Source organism: Sinocyclocheilus grahami, unplaced genomic scaffold, assembly GCF_001515645.1.
Source record: "Sinocyclocheilus grahami isolate Dianchi unplaced genomic scaffold, SAMN03320097.WGS_v1.1 scaffold29.1, whole genome shotgun sequence".
Lineage (NCBI taxonomy): Eukaryota > Metazoa > Chordata > Actinopteri > Cypriniformes > Cyprinidae > Sinocyclocheilus > Sinocyclocheilus grahami.
Window position 1 is genome coordinate 1,083,160 of NW_015505208.1, and position 24,199 is coordinate 1,107,358.

The window sequence follows — 24,199 nt, forward strand, 5'->3', positions numbered from 1 at the left end:
ACTGAGCTGCTTCATTTCCTAATGGCTCTATCAGTGTTACGTGCTTTGAAAGAAATAGTTAATAAAGTGATTTTTCACTTGTAGGGATTGGAGGGTTCATGGTCCGGCAAAGAAAGTGTCACACACGAATGAGGAGAAGTCTGTCTGCTTCTGGTGATGGTGTTCCTGAAGGTCAAGCAGCTGAAATGAAACTCGAAGAAGGCAAGTGTGGCCAAATGGGAGTTCACACTGTCCCAGCAAACACCAGCAACCAGTGTTTGTTGGATTTTATTGTGTCAGTGTGTTAACCTTGTTAGCACAACCTGAATATGCTTTTGTTGGAATGTTTTGAGTTTGGTATATTTTTCCAACAAGCTGATAGAAACACGAAACCCCAATGCCTTTGCGAACTGCATTGAAATAAATGTTTGTGGGTGCAACTGCCTGGGGCTGTCAGTCTTGATTGACTGGAAAAATGTTTTTCAGTTTCTTTATGAAATAATTTTTCTATGTATTGCATCAAAACACTCAGGAAATGTGAACTGCATCTGCAAATATAGTTGTTTTTGTGCAGTATATATTTAGCTTTTTTCACCAACAACTTTAGCCCAGCATCCTCTAGATCAGGGGTGCCCAACCCTGCTCCTGGCGATCGACTGTCCTGCAAAGTTCAGCTCCAACCCTAATCAAACACACCTGAAGCAACTAATTAGGGTCTTCAGCGTCACTTAAAAATTAAAGGCAGGTGTCTTTGATTAGGGTTGGAGCTAAACTTTGCAGGACAGTCGATCGCCAGGAGCAGGGTTGGGCACCCCTGCTCTAGATGTTTCTTAGCACAGTGTGATTTAACATGTTAGCCTCAATCTAAGCTTATCAAAGAGATTACCAAACCTTTGTAAAACATCTGTCATTTTCATGGTCAATTTTTTTTTCATTTAGGACCTCATCCTGACATACCTCTTGATGTTCCAGAGGCAAAAACAGCAGAGGGAGAGGGTGAGCAAGCCAAGAAGCGCAGGGGCAGAAAGAAGAGCAAGTTGGAGGACATGTTTCCTGCATACCTACAGGAGGCTTTCTTTGGCAAGACATTACTCGATCAGAGTAAGAGAGCTTTTCTTGCTCCTCAAACCCAAAGACATACGCCGGGCGTTCTGAGACCTCCACTCCCTGGGCAGGGGGCCAGAAATGCAGCCTCTGAACCTTGTAAGACACTACATAAATGCTTGTATTTGAGAATAATTAAGTTTGACCAGGTGAAGATTTAAAAATTTGATTAATTTTGTTCTTACAGTTGAGGCCGCAGCCAGGCCGACTGGTCTGCCCATAAAACTAAAGCAAGAGGGTGAGGGATCCAAGCCTCCAGAAGATCGAGCAGGTGGGATTTTCAAGACTGAGGTACTTCGATATTTTGACAATGAATGTTAGCAGAACATAATATTTAACTTGCATAATATTTTGTAGCAGAAGAGCAAGGAGCAAGTGGGCAACTTTCCAACAAAAATCAGAGCTCAGGAGATACACAAGGGTCTGATGTACAGAAGAATGAAGGTAATTTCTTTTAACAAAACAAGTGAGGTAGCTGTTATGAACAGCTGTGTTACTCAAAAGATCGCCTTTTCACCCACCAGATCTCCCTCAGGGACTAGAAAGTCAGGACTCTCAGCAGTTTTTCCGGAAAGTACTTGGACCCACTGAGGGAATAACCGCAAGTGGGCCTCTGCAGCCTAGCATTAAGCCTGTTCGGGAGGGTGATTCAAATCAAAGTAGTTGCCCTCAAAGAAACCTTCTAGGTATGGGCAGATTTTCATATTATTACTTAGATGTGATATATAACTCAGATTTTTTTTATACATGTCTACACTTACCATAAAAAATACCCCAATTTAACTACAGGTGCATCCTTATCTGGCGCACTCCCCACAACTAGTATGATGGACTCTTTTTCAGGTCTCTCCCAGTCCCCTTTTTTCGACATACGGTAAGCCATAGATTTGCTTTATCTTGTCACCTTTGTCCCGTAATGAATTTCTCCTCCTTTATATGTATTTGTTTGTTTGTTTATTTGTATAATCTTCAGTGATCGAGGTGGTCTTTTCAGTCCAGACCAGGATGAGGAAAGCCCATGGGCAACACCATCCACTCCAGCCACCCCTTCCACTCCTCCAACTCCTACTGAACCGGAAGGTGATGGCCTCTCCTACAATCAGCGCAGTCTGCAGCGTTGGGAGAAGGATGAGGAATTGGGAAATCTATCTACCATCTCTCCTGTACTATATGCTAACATGAACTTCCCTAGTCTCAAACAGGACTACCCTGGTTAGTATTAAACTGACTTTTAGAAGTGTTGTAGTAGGTGTTTGTCAATTAATCACTTTACTGCTCAAAATATAGAGAGCTTACAAAGTTAAAGATTTGTTAGGTCTGCTTCATTATTTCCTTTCTATTCATAGACTGGGCCAATCGCTGTAAACAAATAATGAAGATTTGGAGGAAGGTATCAGCAGCAGACAAGGTTCCTTATCTGGTAGGTGCAAGTTTGAATCTACAGTGTAACTTTAAATTTGATTTGACCCTTGTGGAGTAGTATTTTATATTATTATTTTATAGTACTGTCTTTGTTCTCTAACAGTTTTCTTTTGTTTACAACTTTTCCATTATCCATTCAGCAAAAGGCCAAAGATAATAGGGCTGCTCAGAGAATAAATAAGGCACAGAAGGTAAGTGGCCTTCTATTCAAATGCACTGTATAATCATTTGATGTGTTTGCATTGTAATTGTACACATTTTTCTTTATTCTAATCAACAGCAGGCAGAGAGTCAAGTATGTCGGCCTATCAAAACTGAGCCTGGCCGTATTAAAGGGGAGCGCCCTAATCTGCACCTCAAAATTCCCCCACCCTCAGGCTCCATATCCACACCCTCCCAGCCGAGCTCTGCTGAGAGTCCTTACCCTCTTGCCCCTGACTCTGCATCTTCAGCCTTTTTTCCCGATGGACAACTCAAGACTCCTTGCTCAGCTGATGTTCAGACAGACCCATTTTCTAAACTTCCCTCTCAGTCTCCGCACCTTCAGTCTCAGCCATCCACCCCATACTCACAGCCTTCTTCCAGCCCCTTGCAGGCCTCTTCCTCAGGATATCCTATGCCTGGCCCACAGGGTGCTACTCAGGGACGGCCAGCCAATTTTGGCTCCCTTGACATGCAACCAGGGACTCCTCGCATGGCCCAGCAGGTTGACCCATTCTTTAAATCACAACAGCAGATCCCCAAACCTCAGCAGCCCTCTCAGGAGGCCTTGGGTCCACCTGAGAGTCCTCGATCTAGGCCTGGAGACTCGCAGATGTTCTCACCACCTCATACAGGCCTTTGTGGTGATCCTTACCGTGGCCAGCATGGAGCTAGCCGACAAGATCATGCTTCATCTTCATCACCATCTGCGATAGCTTCTTCACCTGTTGGGGTGGGTCCAAATAGGGCAGAAATTAATGCCCCATCTCCATGTTCTTCATTTGGCAGACAAGACCTAAGCTCTGGTTCTCCTGCTAGTTTGGACTCTGAAGATGGGCTATTTAAAGCTCCCATGACGCCTCGTATGCATCAGGGGGATGCAGGCGGATTACCTGTTTCACACCCTCCAGGTGCCTCTCCTAATCATCCTCCTGAGAGCTACCGCCATTCTCCCTCTACGTTCTCTGACCCTTACGCCCAGCCTCCTCTCACACCGCGACCTCAATCGGGTGACGGCTCCTCTCCTCTACCCCAGAGGCTTCCTGCGCCTCAGCAAGAAACATATTCAAGATTGCCTTCCAGCCCTCAGTCACAAGGCAGTTCTCAGTCGCCTCTCACACCAGGAGCCATTTCCAATGATGTGCTTTCTGTGCAGTCACCAGCCACTCCACGCTTCCAGTCACCTGACCCCTACTCCCGCCCACCTTCACGACCTCAGTCCAGAGATTCCTTCACTTCGTTGCATAAACCCCCCCGCCCATCTTCTGTAGCACCAGAAGGTAACTCTCCCTTTCGAGGCTCACCTCATCCTAGCCAGCAACCCCACTGCTCACCCTCAGTAGCAGATCCGCTCTCTGGAAAACCCCCTGCTTTCAGTTGCAGTCCTAGTGTAGGGCTTCAAATGGGCCAGCAACAAGTAATTGGCCAGCAGCAGATGATGACTCCTCAGCAAGCTCAGGTCCACCTCCAGCAGCCACAGTCCCAGACACAACCAGTGGGTGCGGAATTTAACTCAAGAATAGCACTTACACCTGGAAACCAAGAAGCAAGTGTGCGGGCAACAGATGCTCCACATTTACCCAACTTGCCAGGGATGCAGGATATGTCAGAGCTGTCAGTTGGACAGGATCCAGCTCTCATGAGCCTTAGTCCATCCGAGTTAGAAAAGCACAGACAGGTAAAGTAGACACTGATTAGATGTGTAAATTTAAAAAGAGTTTTGGGTAGAATGAGTTAGGTTTTCATTTTACTTTTGTGTCTTATGTACCACAGAGGCAACGATTAAGAGAGTTTTTAATAAGACAAAAAATGCAGAGAAACTCACTCCGCCAAGAGAAGGAAGCACCTGTGGTGGGTAATCCTGCTCAGAGTTGGCCAGGTGGGGAAATGCCGGCCTTTCAGCAAGACAAAAGCCAGTGTGCACCACCTCCTTACCCTCAGGTATTAATATTGAATGGGATGTACTGAATCTGAATCTTGGCTGCACAATTTGATTTAAAAAAAGATTTGTTGCTGTGCTTTTATAGGGCTGCACAATTTAGTCAATTTTTGTGATTGCCATAACTTTAATAATATTATAGACAAGTAAAATATAAAAAAGAAAAAAATTATAGAATTTTATTTTACAATACAATTGTCAAATTATTCCAACACTAATATTTACGACAGTCTTTATTAATTTTCAAATGTTAATCCATCAAGCTTTTATTTAGGTGAAAAATCGCAAGGAGTCCTTAAAGTCTCCCTTTGTTGACAGCAGACAGTTTAAAAGCGCTTCTCATTACAAGTTTGGGAAAGTGGTTGGCACATATTGCATTCTCAAATGCACACTGAAAACAAACCAAACTCCGAGCACATGCAGAGATGAGTTCATGTGGAACAACATTTATTTAACTAATTTGTGTGTTTTGTGTGATTTGATGATCACATTAAGCCATATCACGATTTTTGGTTTTGTTTCTATTGATCGTGCAGCCCTAGAGTAAACAGCCAAAAGTGTTTTGTTAGTTGGCATAACATCATCTTTTGTCCTTCAGGACAGAGCTGTGGTTGCTCAGGCAGCCCTTGCCACCAGGATGCCTCCGCCAGTGGGAGCAATGGATGAAAAGCTCTGCCGCCCACCTCCTCCTGGGACACCAGCAATTATGGACCCCAGTGCATTAAGGTAGATTGAACTAATTAAATGCTACTGATTTTGATTACTTTGTGTTTTTACACAGTCCTTGTACATGTTACTTCCACACTGATCATTTCATAATCAACACTTTTCTTGCAGGCAAGCTGGGCCCAATATTTCTCAGGGGATGTATCCTCGTCCACCATTTCCTGCACAGTGGCAAAACCAAGGTGCTCCGCGGAGGTTCCCACAGCCATCTATGATGGAAGCCATTCCCAGACAGCACCTTAATACTCCCATCAACAATCCTCTTAACATGCAGTCCATGCAGAATATGCCCAATCCTTTGACAGGGGTTCCAGGCACTGGCGCAGAGGCTGTACAAAGCCATGTATCGGGAGCTCCACCTCAGTTTATAGAACTGAGGCATAATTCCCAGAGGATGCCACTGGGTCCTCAGTTTATGCAAAGGGCGCCTATACCCAGACCACGCATGTTTCTTCCACAGCAGGAAATGAATGCTGCTTTTGTTCAGCAGAATTTACCCCCTTCTCTCGATGCTTCAGCGAAGGGAACGCGTGATCCCAGAATTGGGTTACAGCAGGGTGGCATGGACCTACTGATGCAACAACAAAGTAATGTACCCCCTTCTCAGTCTCAACTACAGCCACAGCAGGTGCGAACTACTATACCCAAAACTCCCATTTCTCACACTACTACTCAACAGCTTCGTCAAACAAGTACAATGGGAGGTCAGCAGACTGTTGTGAATCCAGTTGACCTACCTGAGTCTGACCTAGGGCTGGGTGATACAGTGGCAGAAACCGGAGTGGAGGATGATGATCTTGCTACTCTTGACCTGGATCCTGATAAGGGTGATGATGATTTGGCAAACCTTGACAATCTTGAGACCAATGATCCTCATTTGGATGATCTGCTTAACAGTGATGAATTTGATTTGCTGGCTTACACTGACCCTGAGCTTGATCAGGGTGATCCCAAAGATGTTTTCTCTGACCAATTACGACTTGTGGAAGCAGAGGGGGAAGGACCAGGGTCTTCTGCTAAAGTAGAAATCAAGGTTGAAGAGAAACCAAAAGTGGATATAGCTTCCCAGGACATGCACACAACTGCCACTCAACCACCTTTAAAGACTGAGACTTCATCTCCCAAAACTCCGAAGGTAGAGTCTTCTGATGTCATTAGGCTATCCTCTGTAAAACTTGAAGACAAGGGATTGATTGAACAACCACAGTCAGGACAAGCTCCTGTTAAAGATGACATTAGTGAAACAGTGTCTGTTTTGCTTAGTGGAACAAAAGCCTCTAATCAACCAGAGACTGCAACTGCTTCATTGAACACAGTCCGTTTAGGTGGCATACCTTTTCCTCTTCCCAGCCAAGCAGATGCACTGTCTTTTCCACCAACTGCACCACATCCGGACCTGGGTGATGATCCACTTGGATTGCCAGATGCTGGCCACCACTCTACAGCAGATGATCTTGACAAAGTAGAAAGCTCACTGGAAGCGAGTGAACTACCTTTGTTAATACAAGATCTTTTGGAACATGAAAAGAAGGAGCTTCAGAAGCAACAACAGCAGCAGCAGCAAAGTGTTCTACAAGGAGGGATTGGTAGTCAACTTCACAGCATTCAGAATCAGCAACAGCCTCCACAAGGGTCAAATCAAATTATGATGCCACAGCACCACCATCCATCCCAAGGCATAGTGCCTCAAGCTGGTATGGTGCCCAGACCACCTCACATGTTACCACAACAGCAGCAGAGGTTAATTGGTGCTGCAGTGCCTTCACCTCCCCATGCAGCGATGGGACAACAGCAAGGGATTTTACGGGGTGTACAGCCTGGTAGAATTCATCCTGGTCTTACTCCTCAGCAGCAGACAGCACCACCTCCACATATTGTTAAACAGCAGAACTTGGCCAGTAACTTTTTCCCAGATAAAGGTATGTTGAGTTCCATCAACTTTTATTTAAATTTTTGTTATCCCAATAATGAATGTGTTTTTGTAAATATAAAACTTTTTTTTTTCTCAGATCTGGATAAATTCATGACAGATGATATAATGGATCCTATTACGAAGGCTAAAATGGTTGCACTGAAAGGAATTAAAAGGGTGTTGGCTCAAGATCCTATGGGTGTACCACCAGGAATGAATAGGTATTGTTTTTGTCTTTGACATACTGTCATTAAAAAGAAATCACAAAAAACAGAATTTAAATTAGATTTTTTTAACATCTATTGTATGTGTATTAATAAACCTGTACATAGAGTTCAGACATAACAATGGTATAGGCAGGTTTTTACAGTTTAAATCAGGAAATTGTTTTACAGACATGACAAAAATTGACAACATTTTGAGATGCATTACACCTTGAAAAATAAATTTTCTTTCTTTTATCATTTTAATTTGAAAAATGTGGTGCACACCTGATATGGTACAGTAGATGCATTATGCAATTGATCTATTATAGCTTCTTAATACAGTAATATACAGTGCTGTGAAAAGGTTTTTGCCCCCTTCCTGTTTTCTAATTTTTTTGCATATTTGTCACACTTAAAAGATTCAGATCATCAAACAAAGAAAGAAGAGTGGGACAAAATTCCTCCACAGCGATGTAAAAGACTCATTGCCAGTTATTGCAAACACTTGATTGCAGTTGTTGCTGCAAAGCGTGTCACAACCAGTCATTAGATTTAGGGGGCAATTACTTTTTCACGTAGGGCCAGGCAGGTTTGGACAGCTTTTTTCCCTTAATAAAAGAAATCATAATTTAAAAACTGCATTTTGTATTTACTTTGCATTATCTTTGTGTAATTTTAAAATGTGTTTGATGATCTGAATCTTTTAAGTGACAAATATGCAAAAAAAAAAAAACCAGGAAAGGGGCAAAAACCTTTTCACAGCACTGTAGATCTAAATGTAGTATTTAGATTTAGAAGTGGTTTTGTTCCTTTGCTAAATTTCCTAGTTGACATTTCCAAAAAATTGCCCACTTAGTTCTGTTTCAGATTTAATTTCAATTGTATTTAACTTTAGGCAACAAGCGTCTCTTTTGGCTCAGAGGCTAACCTCTGCCCCTGGAAATGAGGATTCCCAGGCTCAGCTTGCTCCTGGGTCTTCCAAGGTAAGTTTAGTATTCTTCTGTAGTTCACATTTCTTTTGTATTTAATATAGTATCTTAACCTTAATCCTTCTATTTCAGGAGGGAGAAGGCAGCAACCAGGTTCAAACAAGACCAAATCCTCCGCAATTTGGCATCATCAGTATGTTTTGCAATTCTTTTTTTTTTTTTAGTAAACTACCCCTTCAATGCTATTATTGCCCTTTCCCTTATTTAAATATTACATTCACTATGTAAACACACATTTAGAGTCTTATGATTTTGGCAGTGCTGAAAACAATCCAGACAATAAAATGGAACTCTGATTTCTGATTGCAGAATTTCAGAGTCTAGATTATAGCATGGAAGTCTGACTGTGTTGCATAGTAGAAATCAACGGTTGCTCAGAATTGTGCACAGTGTATAGGCACACATTGTGCATTTAGGTTATAGACAGTTCAGTTTATTTCATGCTATTAATGTTCTTGGGCCATCACACTTATAACAGATGATGCTGAGCAGCACCAATATGAAGAATGGCTTGTGCACACCCAGCAGTTGCTGCAAATGCAGTTGAAGTTCTTAGAAGAGCAAATTGGAGCACATCGTAAATCCCGTAAAGCTCTATGTGCCAAGCAGCGCACCGCAAAGAAAGCTGGACGTGAATTTGCAGAAGCAGATGCTGAAAAGCTCAAACTGGTCACTGAGGAACAAAGTAAGATCCAGAAACAGTTGGACCAGGTATGCAAAATGTCTTTTTACAAGTATATGTGAGAGATTTTGTTATCTTGAAAGTCATTCAGCTAAGAACAATAAAATTGGCTTTTCTAGGTGCGTAAACAGCAAAAGGAGCACACCAATCTTATTGCAGAGTACCGAAGCAAGCAACAACAGCATCAGCAAGGGTCTTCCATACTAGCTCCAGGGCCCTCTACGCAGGCACCCAATGTGCTTTCCAAGATGCCTGGACAAATGATGATGGGACAACAAGGAGCACCAATTATTGGTCAACCGCCTGGAGGAATGCCTCAAGTAGGGATGCCTCAAGGAGGAATGCCAGTTAGAATGCCACAAATGCAACCTTTTGGTGGAGCCCAGCCTTCTCTCCCACTTGGACCTGGCACTGTGCAACCAGTGCCACCTCCTGTTTTTTTCCAACAAGCCCCTGGAGCACAAGGACCAGATTCAAGAGTCATACAGGAACGACAGTTACAGCATAGAATGCAAATGGTCCAAAAAATGCAGCAGCAACAACAACAACAGTTGATGATGGGACAGCAGCCTATGTCACATCAACCTCAGCAGCCTGGTATAATGAATCAGCAGCCTGGAGCCATGGGCAACCAGCCAACCCAAGTTTTGATGGGCAATATGGGGCAGCAGCAACCAAGCTTACAACAAGGATTAATGAATAACCAGCAAAATCAGCAGGGGTTAATGCAAACGGCTCCAGGTATGATGGGAAACCAGGCTATTGGGCAGACGCAACATAATGTCATGGGCCAGCCAATGCCTCAAACCGTAAATATGATTACAGGCCAGCCACAGGGTATGGTTGGTAATCAACAAATTGTTCAGCAGCTTCAGAGACCTCAGGGCTTGATGGATCAGCACGGGCCAGGTGGACAGCATGTTGTTAGGGGGCCACCAACCCAACTCACGCCGCAACAACAGAGTGTAATGGCTCAGCGCATGCTCATGTCACAACAGCAACAGAATTCTGCAAAAAACCTTGTTCAACTTCAGCAGCAACAAATTTCACAACTGAAACAACCAATGCAGGTTGGTCCTTCTGAGCCACAAAGAGCTTTAGAAACTCCACAATCAGGGAATACCCAAGGGGTTACTGAGAACTTACAGCAAGGTGTCCAAGATCTTCAAAATCCTGATCATAAAGATGGAGGACTACTTAGTCCAAAAACACCGCCCCAGCATGGTGGACCTCCTACACCACTTCAGATGCAGCAACAGGGATCTAGTGGAGAGAAGCAAAGTGGTGTTGGACAGCCACAGCAAGCACATGCTTTTCTGGGCCAACAACAGACAGCACAGCCTCAGCCAAACCAGAATATTGGAGTAGCAGAACAACATGGTTTTGTGGGCAACCAACAGGCTAGATCTCATCTTAAAGTACAACCACAGCAACAACAGATGCAACTTGGTCTTCAGACCCAGAACACCATACAAATAAAACAGGAAGATCAGCAAATGTGCATTATGGCACAACAGCAAGCTGGTCAGATTGCTGCACAACAACCACAGGATGTGCTTGGCCAAAATAGTGGTCAGACTCAAACTACAATGACCGGCATTACAAATCAACAGCAGCAAGCTCTCTTGACTCAACAGATGGGCATTCCTAGAGGCCAGCAGATGATGATGATGATTCCAAGGCCTGGTGCACCGACAGGGCAAATACGTGCCCCTATTAACATTCAGGCCTTCATTGCACAGAACCCCCAACTGCGTCACCTGACTCCCAACCAACAGTTGCAGCAAATTCAGGCAATGATTGCTCAGCGACAGCTACAACAAGGCCAGATGCTAAGAATGCAAGGTCAGGCTCAGGCACAAATGCGTCCCCAGGTCCTACAGGGGCCACCAGTTGGTCCACGAATGCCAGGTCTTGAAACCCAACAACAGCAGCACCGCTTTGGATTAGCAGGCAAACACGGTCCAGCTGGCACTCAACAGCAATCAGGAGCAATGGGACAATCATCTGGTATGGCTCCACAGTTTCATCAAGGTGTTTCGGGGGCTATGCAGCAGCCTTCTCAAGGACCTTTGCCTCAGTACATCAGTAGTGCCCAGCAGCAGCAGATGCTACAACAGCAACAATTACATCAGCATCAGATGATGAGGGGTCAAGTGCCCAGGCCAGTAATGGGTCATATTCGTGCCACAGCACCTGGACATATGGCTAGACCGATGTCTCCTCGCCATTTAGTGGGTCAGGGTTCTCCTGGAAGCCCGCTTTCTAATCAGCAAAGGCTCTTGAGAATTTGTCAGACTCCACCAAGCCCCCAGCACCTTCAGCAACAGCAGGCCCATGTGGCAACAGCACTGAGCCCCTTTCAAGCCTCTCCATCTCATGCGCGTTCTCCTGCAGGGTCTTCTGTTCCAGAACCTGGTTCAAGCCCAGCATCTGTGCATAAACCTGAGCCAGACACCTTCTCCCTCTCTAGTCACTTGTCATTGCCTTCTAGGCCAGAAAATGTTGTAGGAAAGAGTAGCCCCTTTAGCCAGACAGGGGGATCAGTAGCCTCACCTTTGAGATCTCCAATTGCCAAGACTCAGAGCCCCAATTCTGAAAATCTATCAGCTCCTTTTCCACTCAATGGTCCGTCTCCTCAGTCAGCACAGAACCCACACCAAGCAACAACTGCTGCCCAAGTATCTGACAGTCATATGTCTCAACCAACTCAACTGCTCAGTAAAATAACACTGCAAAACATCAAACAGGAACCACGGGAAGTCCAATGTGACACAGGAGGTAGTGTAGAAGCCCATTCTGAAGGCATAATGAGAGAAATTTCTGGAGGGGCAGTCACTGCTATTGCAAACTCTGTTCCAGGCTCTAGATGTCAAGCAGGAGATCTTGGATCCCAAATTCAAAGGACCGAGACTGGCCAACAGCTTCTACAGAAACTTCTTAGAACCAAAAACTTACAAATGGCTTCTCAGAGGCCCTCAGATGGCATTCATAATGAGATAAATGGGCACATCAATAGCAAGCTGGCAATGCTGGAGCAAAAGCTTCAAGGAACTCCACGCAACATGGAGGTATGACCAAGAAAGCCACTTGATTGTGTGCATGTAATTTTTTTGAGCTTCTAATTTTTATCTGCTACTGTTTTTAGGATCTGCAATCACTCACAAAGAGAACTCCAATAGTCAAGGCCAAACGTACCACAAAAGCTGGAGAGCGTGGGCCAAACTCTAGAAAGAAAACCAAGAAAGAAGAGGTTGGAAAAACTGAGGCAATAATGAAGCAGCTGAAACAAGTATGTGGCATTGGCTTATTGAATATTTGTTTCCTGTTTTAAGAGTGATGCTATGCTATGAAAACTTTGGATTAATATTATATTAAACCATTGCTCTCTTATGGTTAACCCACAGGGACTTTCTCTTCTTCCTTTGATGGAGCCCTCCATTACTGCTAGTCTGGATTTGTTTGCTCCTTTCGGCAGCAGTCCAGCCAATGCTAAGGCCCAGTTAAAAGGCTCATTTGGAAATGCTATGCTGGACAACATTCCAGACTACTATTCCCAACTTCTTACAAAGGTATGGTATAGTTTGGCATTTTGTATACCTTTCAGTACACAACGGAAGACATGTTCCTTATTCTGGGAATTCCAAAGACTGACAGAATACAGAATAGGATGCAACCAGATTGTAATGACTGCAGCACTTTTTTAATATCCTTTTTTCAACATGTAATATATCCATATTTTGAGATGTTCTTTGTTTTATTTTTTTTTTAGAATAACCTCAGCAATCCTCCAACACCACCATCATCCCTTCCTCCAACTCCACCACCTTCTGTGCAGCATAAGCTTCTAAATGGAGTGACACCTGTAGAGGAACTAGCAGAAGGTCAGAAAGAGCCCGAGGCATCAGAGGATACCATGGGTAAGACACGGTATTGATTCTAATTCATTAGTGACACGGTTTGATGGCGTGACTGTTTTTGCACAGAAATGTTTTTCCTTGCACTTGAAGGTTCTGTTCCAGAAGAAGTTAAGAGTGTGGACATACTAGCAGCTCTCCCTACTCCACCTCACAATCAAAATGAAGATATACGGTAAATTACCAACTCTATAATGCAGTATGTTCCACAGAACAACTAATCTTAAACTTATGTATATATCAGTGCGCTAATGGATTTTCAACTCAGGATGGAGAGCGATGAGGATAGTGATGCTCCAGACAGCATTGTGCCCGCGTCCTCACCTGAAAGCCAACTAGGTGATGAGACAACACGCTTCCCCCATCTGTTGGATCCCAAAGAGGAGGAAGATGAGAGGGTCATCTCTCCTGTTATACCCATTATTCCTCGTTCTGCCATCCCAAGTATGTGGTATCATTTGGAAATGATTTTAATTTGTTTGCTTGAATCTTTAATGACTGACTGACTTGCTGATCTTACCCATGTACAGGGTTTCCCGAGACAAAACCGTTTGAGTCAGTGGATGGAAAAGTTGTAGCCTCATCCAGTCAGTGGGACAAAACCAAAAGCAATGAAGTATCTGTAACCTTCATGCTTTCATCAGCTGCAGCAAAGGTATTCAAATCTCTAAATGTCTTTACCCCCACAAAAGCCTTAGGTAATTTTGTGTGACAATATTTAAGTATTTTTTTGAATTCTCCTCATCAGAATCTCAACACAGTGATGTTGGCTGTTGCCCAACTGCTGCACATACGTATGCCAAGTTCTTACGAGGCGGCTTTTCCCCAGAGTCCAGGTAGAGCAGGTGTTGGACCTGGGAAAGTACCTGACGCTTCCAACCCAGGTAATGCACTCGAGCTGTCATTCAACATTTTCAAAGTGTTGGCTAAATGTTTAGTTGCTGCTTTGTTTTTTTTCTTATGCTATGTTTTTCTTTTTTAAATCAGGTATGAAGGCGGACCCTTCTGCAAGCCACGATACAGAATGGCTTAGGCAGTTTGATGTTTCCCTCCCAGGGTGTACCCTGAGGAAACAAGTTGATATTCTTGCTCTCATCAAACAGGTGAGTTTCCTGAGAATTTCATTTGTTTTTTGTAAATGTCGTCTTGCTTTTGAGAAGTACATTACATTTCTTCTGACATTTTCACACTTTTGCAGGAATGCCAAGAGCAAGAAGATAGACCTGCTCAGCACTGTTACATGACGAACGTTTCAGATCTGGATGTGCGCCACCTGCCTGTTATTCCTGTTGAGGTTTCTCCACCTCCATCACCATCGCCACCTCCACCCCCATCATCTGCTGTAGCTGAGCCAGAAAATATCACTCAACCTGAGCCCAAACCTGAACCAGATGCACCAATTCAGACTGCATCATCCCCTTCCGCAAGCCTAAGTGCACCTGTCAAAACTGAATCTATAATTAAATTGGAGTCTCACAGCTCCCCTGTTGCACTGGAGTCTGAATCTCAGGAGCCTGTGGTCCTTCCCCAAGCTGCTCCATCAGAAGAACAACAACCTTCTGCTCCAGCCAGTTCTCCCCCTCTAGACTCCCCCACAATGGAGATGTCCCTCAAACCCATCAAACACCGTAGCAGGCCACTTTCTGATGAAGAAGAAGAACGACCCAAGGTCAAAAAATGGAAGGGTCTGCGCTGGAAGCGTCTCCAGATAGTCATCACTATTCGCAAGGGAGGCTCTAAGAAAGAGAACAGCCGTGAAGTTTCCGAGCTCATGGAGCGCCTCCGCATTACGCTGAAACCAGACAAGCTTCCCCGAGACAAGCGCAAGTGCTGTTTCTGCCACGAGGAGGGAGATGGTGCCACAGATGGTCCTGCACGCTTGCTTAACATTGATGTTGATCTGTGGGTGCATCTTAACTGTGCTCTGTGGTCCACTGAAGTGTATGAGACCCAGGGCGGTGCACTTATTAACGTGGAGGTTGCCCTTCGGCGTGGACTACGCACCCGCTGTGCCTACTGTCAGAAGACGGGTGCTACTAATAGCTGCAATCGTTTGCGCTGCCCGAATGTTTATCATTTTGCCTGTGCCATCCGGGCACGCTGCATGTTTTTCAAAGACAAAACTATGCTCTGCACCCAGCACAAACTTAAAGGCCCCAGTGAGGAGGAGCTTAGCAGTTTTGCTGTTTTTCGACGCGTCTACATCGAGCGAGATGAGGTAAAGCAGATCGCAAGCATCCTGCAACGTGGCGACCGCATTCACATGTTCCGTGTTGGCGGGCTCATCTTCCATGCCGTGGGCCAGCTCTTGCCCTCTCAGATGGCTGCGTTTCACTCACCCACTGCTATCTTTCCAGTGGGCTATGAGGCCACACGCATTTATTGGAGCACTCGTGTGCCAAACCGCAGGTGTCGCTACCGTTGTCGCATCAGTGAGCAGGATAGCAAGCCTCTGTTTGAAGTGCGTGTACTGGAGCACGGGTATGAAGACCTGCATTTCCGAGACCCCACTCCAGATGGTATGTAAATCTACGTTTATATTCTGAAATGACTGTAAATGTAATCCTAATGGAATGTTTTATCTTGGGAGCATAATGCTAATGTCATGCTTCTGCTCTTCAGGAATTTGGTCCAAGATTGTGCAGCAGGTTGCCAAGCTGCGTGATGAAGCAGCCATGTTGAAACTCTTCACTGAGCATGTCAAGGGAGAGGAGATGTATGGACTCACTGTGCATGCAGTGATGCGAATCACCGAATCGGTGAGAAATTAATAAGTATGGTTGGGAACAGAGAACTGTTAACAAAATAACAGTTACCATAGGGGTTGGCTATACACCGGTAGACACAATTAACCGGGAGATATTTGTCAACCGGTAGAGATTTTAGACCGTCAAGTCAAGTCTGCTTTATTGTCAATTCTTCCACATGTACAGCACATACACACAGAGAATTGAAATTGCGTTACTCTCAGACCCTTGGGTGCATACAGATAACATAAATACAGCTCTGCCGTGGTTACATGCTCACGTGACGTTGCTGTGCAACGGAAATTTATTGTTTACACGTATATTTAAGCATTTAAGTTTAAAAACAATTGATTTTAAGCCATTGAAATGCAATCAGCAGCGAAAGAGAACTCATTTCAATATATGTGCGCCCTATCTGAGAGACGTGCACGTGAAGACAGTGCTCATAGTGCGTGGGAGTATTGAGTTATTTTCGCTGCTTTATAGGCCTTGAACGGTTAAATACACACACTTTTATGAGTCAAAATGCCCGTCTTTGCTGGTATCCTCGTAAACAGTTATTTTACCTGAATTGATAGCAAACAGCTGAGAAAGAAAACTTGTAACAGTATATTGGATCCGGGCAGCTCTTAAAGTGACAGCAGTCTAATATTCCTGCTGCCTGTCATTTATTTTAATCAAACAACAAAAGAGAGGAAATATCTCCCTGCTCTTCACTAAATCACTTTTGTAACTTTAATAAGAAAGAAATAAACATTTAATTTACACAGTAAAGTGTATTCAGTGTTTTATGCATTCAATTACTTTATACAATGTATGTAGCAATTCCTATTTATTTGTTCAACTGTCTATTTTTTTATATCATAAAGACCTTATTTAAAGCAAAAAAAACTATATCATGATTAGACGTGCCGGTATTCGGTAATGTGATATATCACGATAATTAATATGTACGATATTGTTATCGTGGGCACTTCAAAATACAGAGAATAATTATTTATTACAAATTATTCCGAATTTTGAATGCATTTTAAGAATACTTTTCCCATCAACTGGTTAAAATGCACAACACCGCTGTATGCTGCTTCAAAGACGCATGCGCACTCTGATGTAAACAAGCACGGGTGAGAAGCGCATAGCGGAACGCGTGAGAGATGCTCTGAATGAAAGCGCACATTCACTCTCTGACAGCAGATGGCGCTGAACAGCAGAAATGCAGCCTTTACCCCGGAACCCCCATAAACAAAGCAGCTGCACTACTTTCTGTTTCTGAAATGTGTTTAAATGATTTAAATAACCATTCAGATTTTTGTAATTGCTATGGTGTTTATCACAGTGCCAAATACTTAAATATTTAGACTTAATTTAAAAACAATTGATTTTAAGCCATTGAAATGCAATCAGCAGCGAAAGAGAACTCATTTCAATATATGTGCGCCCTATCTGAGAGACGTGCACGTGAAGACAGTGCTCATAGTGCGTGGGAGTATTGCGTTATTTTCGCTGCTTTATAGGCCTTGAACGGTTAAATACACACACTTTTATGAGTCAAAATGCCCGTCTTTGCTGGTATCCTCGTAAACAGTTATTTTACTTGAATTGATAGCAAACAGCTGAGAAAGAAAACTTGTAACAGTATATTGGATCCGGGCAGCTCTTAAAGTGACAGCAGTCTAATGTTCCTGCTGCCTGTCATTTATTTTAATCAAACAACAAAAGAGAGGAAATATCTCCCTGCTCTTCACTAAATCACTTTTGTAACTTTAATAAGAAAGAAATAAACATTTAATTTACACAGTAAAGTGTATTCAGTGTTTTATGCATTCAATTACTTTATACAATGTATGTAGCAATTCCTATTTATTTGTTCAACTGTCTATTTTTTTATATCATAAAGACCTTATTTAAAGCAAAAAAAACTATATCATGATTAGACGTGCCGGTATTCGGTAATGTGATATATCACGATAATTAATATGTACGATATTGTTATCGTGGGCACTTCAAAATACAGAGAATAATTATTTATTACAAATTATTCCGAATTTTGAATGCATTTTAAGAATACTTTTCCCATCAACTGGTTAAAATGCACAACACCGCTGTATGCTGCTTCAAAGACGCATGCGCACTCTGATGTAAACAAGCACGGGTGAGAAGCGCATAGCGGAACGCGTGAGAGATGCTCTGAATGAAAGCGCACATTCACTCTCTGACAGCAGATGGCGCTGAACAGCAGAAATGCAGCCTTTACCCCGGAACCCCCATAAACAAAGCAGCTGCACTACTTTCTGTTTCTGAAATGTGTTTAAATGATTTAAATAACCATTCAGATTTTTGTAATTGCTATGGTGTTTATCACAGTGCCAAATACTTAAATATTTAGACTTAAGCTATTTATTTTCAATTTTCAAATGATTGTTCGGTCACACTTTACATTAGGGCTTCATTAGTTAATTCATTAGTGAACAAACTGCCAATGAATAATTCTTCTAAACATTCGTTAATCTTAGGTAATTCCAATATTTAATAACACGTTGTTAAAATCAAAAGTTGCAACCGTGTTATTTAATGAGCTAACATGAACTAGGAGTTGTATATTTTAAACCAAGATTAATAACTTCTGTAGCAAATGTAGCTATTGCTCATTGTGAATGTTACTGCATTAACTAAGGTTAACTAATGAGATCCTATTGTAAAGTGATACCTATTGGTCTTTATAGTTCTTTTGTACTTTAATCTCTGTTAATTTTTTTACTTTATAAATTTTTTTTGTGTATTGCTTTATTGTATTTAAATGTTCAGTTATTTTTGTTAGAAGAATTTTTTTTATTAAACCTGTTATACTGTATTGACAACACTTTTTTGCATCTAAATTTCAATACCGTGATTATATCGTATACCGTGATGAAAGCATTAACAATTAATCGCAACATGAAAATTTGATACTGGCATATTCCTAATCATGATATATATTGTTACCGTGAAATAAATTTACTCGTATTGTGATATAAGATTTTGGTCATATCGCCCAACCCTTAAGTTAACATATAATTACTTATAATAATAGTTTCCTTAAAGGGCTTTATTATGATAATGAACAATGTTGTTATTTTTTTGTTACTTACCTATGTCCTTCAGCTTCCTGGTGTGGAAAACTGTCAGAATTATACGTTCCGATATGGCCGCCATCCTCTCATGGAGCTTCCACTCATGATCAATCCTACAGGCTGTGCACGATCAGAACCCAAAATTCTCACCCACTGCAAAAGGTAATGAACAAAAGAAATTGAAGACCTTATGTGTCGGATAAGTATGGTTTGGAGATTGCAAGGTTCTAATGTAATTTTTTTTCTGCTTTTCAGGCCTCATACTCTGAACAGCACGAGTATGTCCAAAGCCTATCAGAGCACATTTACAGGAGAGATCAACACCCCGTACAGCAAGCAGTTTGTTCATTCTAAATCTTCTCAATATCGTCGGTTGAAGACCGAGTGGAAGAACAATGTGTACCTGGCCCGTTCTCGCATTCAAGGACTGGGTCTGTACGCCGCGAAAGACCTTGAAAAACACACCATGGTCATTGAGTACATTGGCACCATAATTCGCAACGAGGTTGCAAATCGCAGAGAGAAGATTTACGAGGAGCAGGTTTGTACATGTAAAGCTTCCAACATATATTTGCTCTAATTGTCCTTTCTTTTTCTTCTAAACTCAATATTTTCTTCAAACAGAACCGTGGGATCTACATGTTCCGCATTAATAACGAGCATGTGATTGATGCCACCTTAACTGGCGGTCCTGCCCGGTAAGATCATACTTCCTGTGCTTTTCTTGCAATCCAAGTGTTTGATTTGGGTCTTAGTTTCTGAATTCTTCCTCTCCCTAGTTATGTTAATCATTCTTGTGCACCCAACTGTGTCGCGGAAGTTGTGACGTTCGACAAAGAGGACAAGATCATCATCATATCCAGTCGCAGGATCCCAAAGGGTGAAGAGGTTAGTTACAGTAATCTTTAAATTTTTTGGCATTGCTCTCAGTGCTGTTCCCCAGTGTAACGCTTTATATCGTCCTCTCTCAATCTGTTTTAGCTGACATATGACTATCAGTTTGACTTCGAGGACGATCAGCACAAGATCCCCTGCCATTGTGGAGCCTGGAATTGCAGAAAGTGGATGAACTAACAGGGACAGAGAAAGAGTCCGACCCATCTTTGCTCCCTGGTGCCAGAACACTCCTGCGCCAAAGCCGGTTATATTCTTACTATCCAGTTAATAAGCTGCTCTAAATTGAGGAAGAAAAGTTCACTCTGTCACCTGAACGACAAGACTTTGTTATTCACAACAAGAGCCAAAGCTTTGAAGAGTAAACTTTTGATGCCACAACCTTTTACAGATGAGCTCAAAGGTATTGGACCTGCCTGAATCTTTCGTGTTGATTAAAAAGTACACCTCTGCCAAAAGCACCTCTACTTCCTCCACTGTTTCCTCCTACAATAAGCTGACTCTGACTGCAATCGATCCCTTCGACATCTACCAAAATACCTGAAGCTATAGCATATCAATACACTTAGACTAGAACTCAGTGAAGATGTTTGATTAAAGCCATGCAAGTACTCAAAAATGAACTAGTACACTTTAGCTTGGACCTATCCTTTCCGCTACCACCCTTTCCGTCACCCCAGACGAACGCCCTTCCATCAAATCATCAATGAAGATCGTGGACATTGGCAAGACAATCCTGGAGTGGCTCTGCGTAGAACTGTGACGAGATATGATAACGTCGAAATACTATTGACCTGTGGCTCGAAAGGCACCAGATGTTTTATTATATTGAGTTAAAAGGTGGGTTTATTTCACCCAGTCTACCTCATTGAGTTTGTGGGACGTCACTGCTTTGTATTAAAACTGTTAAGTGCTACTGTGGAAAGGGGAAGGCAGGAATGTGTCCATGGCAATTGCCTTCTCGGATAAGCAGGGAAACTTAAGCAGCAGGTTTGCTTCTATCTATATTTTACTTTCTGATGATTACAATAGTGAGCCAGTGCAACTGTTTTTGATTTGATTATACAAATGAGATACAGTATATGACAATGCATTACTTGGAGCAATCAAAACTCAAACGGGTGTCTCAGAGGCCACCTTTTTCCGACTGTAGATATCATGTAGCTGCGTCGACACACATGCGGATCATGCTTTTAGTGTAGAAACGTTCATCTGGATTCTCTCGCGTTCTTGACGATGGAGCAAATTATGAGAAAGGGCCACAGTGCGGATCCACGTTGGTGCAATTTTAAAGATTATAGGGCAAAAAAAAAAAAAAACTAGTGATGCAAGACTGCCACTGCATTCAACATGTTTTCCCATCTTGAATCCTTCCATCCTGCGTTCATTAGATCTCCGTATGGATTTCATCACTCCAACCAGGACCCTTAGGTGTAAAGCCTCTTCCCTTCTGTGATAGTGGACTGTTGTAAACTTACTGTAGTGAGTCTTTCTCTGCCTGCTGACGGCCAGTTGTATCTAATCTATGTATTGTGGTTTGATAGTGGTAGCACAGTCTACAGGCTTGACGCAGTGATGGAGGAGGACTTCAAAAGGGCATTTCTATTTTCTTTTATATTAAAGTAAATTAAAACTGTTAAAAAAAGTTGAATTTCAAAGAAGGGAGTTGAACAAAGTCTCCACATAGCCCATGCTACTTTGTTCCTTTCTCCCCTGACTTATGACCTCACATTAAGAATAAATGCAAAATGTATAAACTGTACATAATAGGGGTCTAAACTCTTTATCCAGCCCGTTTTTAATCAAATTCAAAATTGTAGAGAAATAAAATTCATGAGAATAGGCAACCACTGGATATCATTTTATCAGAAAAATAAATGTGTATATATCTATAAATATATGTAAAATGGCAAACTAAGTAATATCTTTATGTATATGAACCAGAGCGTTTTTGCATTTAACTTTTTTTTTTTTTCTTTTTTCTATCTGCGTTTTTTTCCTACAAGACCATATACAGTTGAACTAAAAAAGTGTGATGTTTCTCTTGTCTTCACCAATGAATTTTTGGAAGACGTGTGGTGGTGAATGGCAAACATTTAAGATGGGATTCATGCAAAGTTTTTTCATGGAAATAGATACTACTTTTGTTTTGTTTTTGAAAGATACAGCAGTAAAATGGTGCATAGCATTTGCGTATTTATGAAATATTGTTCACGTATATTTCTTTTATTTATGCTACTGCTTGTGAATTACTGAACCCTGTCCTTGAATCAGTGACAGTTTAACTAGCATATACAGTAAATGGAAAATCTTGAATCTCCCAAGATGATACTGTTTTTGATTCGTGTCCTGTTGTTTTCTTCCCCTCCCTGTAGAAGTGAATGTTTTATATGACTTATGAAAAGGCCGCATAGCCGGAAAATGGTATGACTTCAATAATCGAAAATATCTTCATTAATTACATGTGAATTGCACTCAGCATTATTTTATTTATACATCCTCCGAACTAGCATTGGTTCTTTTAAGGGTAGTCTGTTAATAAACATGGGCGCTTACTGAATTTTAAGTAACTCTCGCCCCCCTTTGTTCTTTTGAAATCTCTTAATTTAAACTCTCTACTCGTGCTGTAATTAAATAAATCCTGATTTTGGTTTTCAACCTGATCTACTTTTTAAAAAAGATGCTGCAACTGTACAGCAGAGCTACTTTTAGGGAAGATGAATAAAATGGTAATTTTTATTGGATGTGGCATGTTTTGTATGGATATAATTTTGAATTGTACATATTTTTGAACGTCAGAGGTTGCATCTCTTTATATACGGCTGTCCCCTTCCCTCCCAGCCCTCCATTTATTTCTGTCTCTACTTTCTTTCTTGTAAAGAAAAATAAAATGCATTTTAAATATAAAGTTTTCTGTCGTCACGTAAAATTTAATGCATAAACATTTTGAAGCTTAGAAAGTTTTCACTTTGAGTGGCATCTTTCATAGGCAAAATTTTAATAGAAATTCACAATTTTATATATAAATTGTAAATTATATATGATTATGGTACTATTTTAGAATTATAAAATGTTCATTCGAAATAAAGGAATAGTTCACCCAAAAATGAAAATGCTGTCATTAATTACTCACCTTCATGTCATTCCAAACCTGTAAGGCCTTCGTTCATCAGTACCACGACGCATGCTCTCGATATTGCCTCTCGGATTTCATCAAAAATATCTTAATTTGTGTTCTGAAGATGAACGAAGGTCTGACGGGTTTGGAACGACATGAGGGTGAGTAATTAATGACAAGAGTTTTCATTTTTGGGTGAGCTATCCCTTAAGCTATTGGAAAGAGTCAATGAAACAGAAATAAGAAAAAGGATTTATTACTGTTTATCATTTATGTACATTATATTAACTAACCCACAAGTGGATTTGTATTCAATATGATTAAAATACACATGGAACCTCAGGATCAAAAACTCGTATGCATTGCATTGAAAACATCGGCTACCAAGTCTGAACTCTTATCAAGACTAAAATGGACAAACATGTCAGGAAATTTAGACTAAATTGCCTCCACAAAGTGGCAGTAACTACCGTCTGAAACAAGTATCATTCCTTAAAGGCACAATATGTAAGATTTTTTTATTAAAATATCCAAAAACCACCTTGACCAGTGTTATATATTTTGCTGACTTGTGTACTTACATTATCCCAAATGTTTCGAAGAATGTTTAAATCCAGAGAAATAAGCAATTTTAACTAGTGACACGGACCGTGTCCATAGTGTCATTGTGTGGCCTGCCAATGACATCATAACACCTCGACTTCCGGTTTTGTTTTGTAGAAAACATGGAAACACCAAAGACGCTTTAATATGTTGTGCGCTTTAATAGACCGGTGACGACCGCACAGAGTAGCATAGTAACAGAACTTTCAAATGTATCTAGTATGATGAAACAGCGCTGCTTTTTCCCCCCACATAGGCCTACTTATGATCAGAAGCGGTCGCCTGTGGCATAGTAAAAGCTCCGCTGCTTTCGAGCCATGTGTCATGCTCGTTTCAGCGGCCTTGTTTCACTTTGATGGCTTTCAGCCTCCCCCTGCTTCATTCTACTACGTTAATAAATCATTAGCTCATCCATGAACATGATTTCTGCCCGAGTCCCGTCGGATTGCATCGGCTGTGGGGATGAAGATGACAACTCCCATGATTCCACACTCAGTCATGGCGTCATCAAACTACGCCTTTGTTTCTTTGTTTATTTTGAATACACACCCTCTAGTGGCAAAAATTACATATTGTGCCTTTGTCTTCTGCAAATGTTACGTTTTACAAACATCTGCAAAATCCAAGTTGTAAGGAAAAAAAGCAAGCAC

At 41.9% G+C, this 24,199-nt stretch overlaps 1 protein-coding gene across 6 annotated transcripts in view; it reads left to right on the plus strand.

Annotated features, from left to right (window-relative positions):
* Window positions 1–22,269, plus strand: part of kmt2d (lysine (K)-specific methyltransferase 2D) — a 38,437-nt gene extending 16,168 nt beyond the window's left edge. For 4 of the 6 annotated variants that reach the window (XM_016256727.1, XM_016256752.1, XM_016256739.1 and 1 more), the window contains exons 22-54: window positions 85–201; window positions 919–1,182; window positions 1,271–1,354; window positions 1,441–1,527; window positions 1,608–1,769; window positions 1,873–1,957; window positions 2,057–2,295; window positions 2,430–2,503; window positions 2,646–2,696; window positions 2,786–4,384; window positions 4,480–4,647; window positions 5,244–5,371; window positions 5,483–7,290; window positions 7,381–7,504; window positions 8,385–8,472; window positions 8,551–8,611; window positions 8,957–9,189; window positions 9,280–12,231; window positions 12,309–12,452; window positions 12,568–12,732; window positions 12,933–13,080; window positions 13,171–13,252; window positions 13,346–13,521; window positions 13,608–13,732; window positions 13,826–13,961; window positions 14,065–14,180; window positions 14,276–15,596; window positions 15,700–15,836; window positions 18,966–19,096; window positions 19,190–19,475; window positions 19,559–19,632; window positions 19,714–19,822; window positions 19,916–22,269. In XM_016256727.1, coding sequence (XP_016112213.1) covers window positions 85–201; window positions 919–1,182; window positions 1,271–1,354; window positions 1,441–1,527; window positions 1,608–1,769; window positions 1,873–1,957; window positions 2,057–2,295; window positions 2,430–2,503; window positions 2,646–2,696; window positions 2,786–4,384; window positions 4,480–4,647; window positions 5,244–5,371; window positions 5,483–7,290; window positions 7,381–7,504; window positions 8,385–8,472; window positions 8,551–8,611; window positions 8,957–9,189; window positions 9,280–12,231; window positions 12,309–12,452; window positions 12,568–12,732; window positions 12,933–13,080; window positions 13,171–13,252; window positions 13,346–13,521; window positions 13,608–13,732; window positions 13,826–13,961; window positions 14,065–14,180; window positions 14,276–15,596; window positions 15,700–15,836; window positions 18,966–19,096; window positions 19,190–19,475; window positions 19,559–19,632; window positions 19,714–19,822; window positions 19,916–20,008 — 11,567 coding nt within the window. In that variant the 3' untranslated portion in view covers window positions 20,009–22,269. The remainder of the gene's footprint in view (window positions 1–84; window positions 202–918; window positions 1,183–1,270; window positions 1,355–1,440; window positions 1,528–1,607; window positions 1,770–1,872; window positions 1,958–2,056; window positions 2,296–2,429; window positions 2,504–2,645; window positions 2,697–2,785; window positions 4,385–4,479; window positions 4,648–5,243; window positions 5,372–5,482; window positions 7,291–7,380; window positions 7,505–8,384; window positions 8,473–8,550; window positions 8,612–8,956; window positions 9,190–9,279; window positions 12,232–12,308; window positions 12,453–12,567; window positions 12,733–12,932; window positions 13,081–13,170; window positions 13,253–13,345; window positions 13,522–13,607; window positions 13,733–13,825; window positions 13,962–14,064; window positions 14,181–14,275; window positions 15,597–15,699; window positions 15,837–18,965; window positions 19,097–19,189; window positions 19,476–19,558; window positions 19,633–19,713; window positions 19,823–19,915) is intronic. The other 2 variants (XM_016256756.1, XM_016256746.1) reach the window with 2 other exon arrangements.
* Window positions 22,270–24,199: the final 1,930 nt, after the last annotated feature.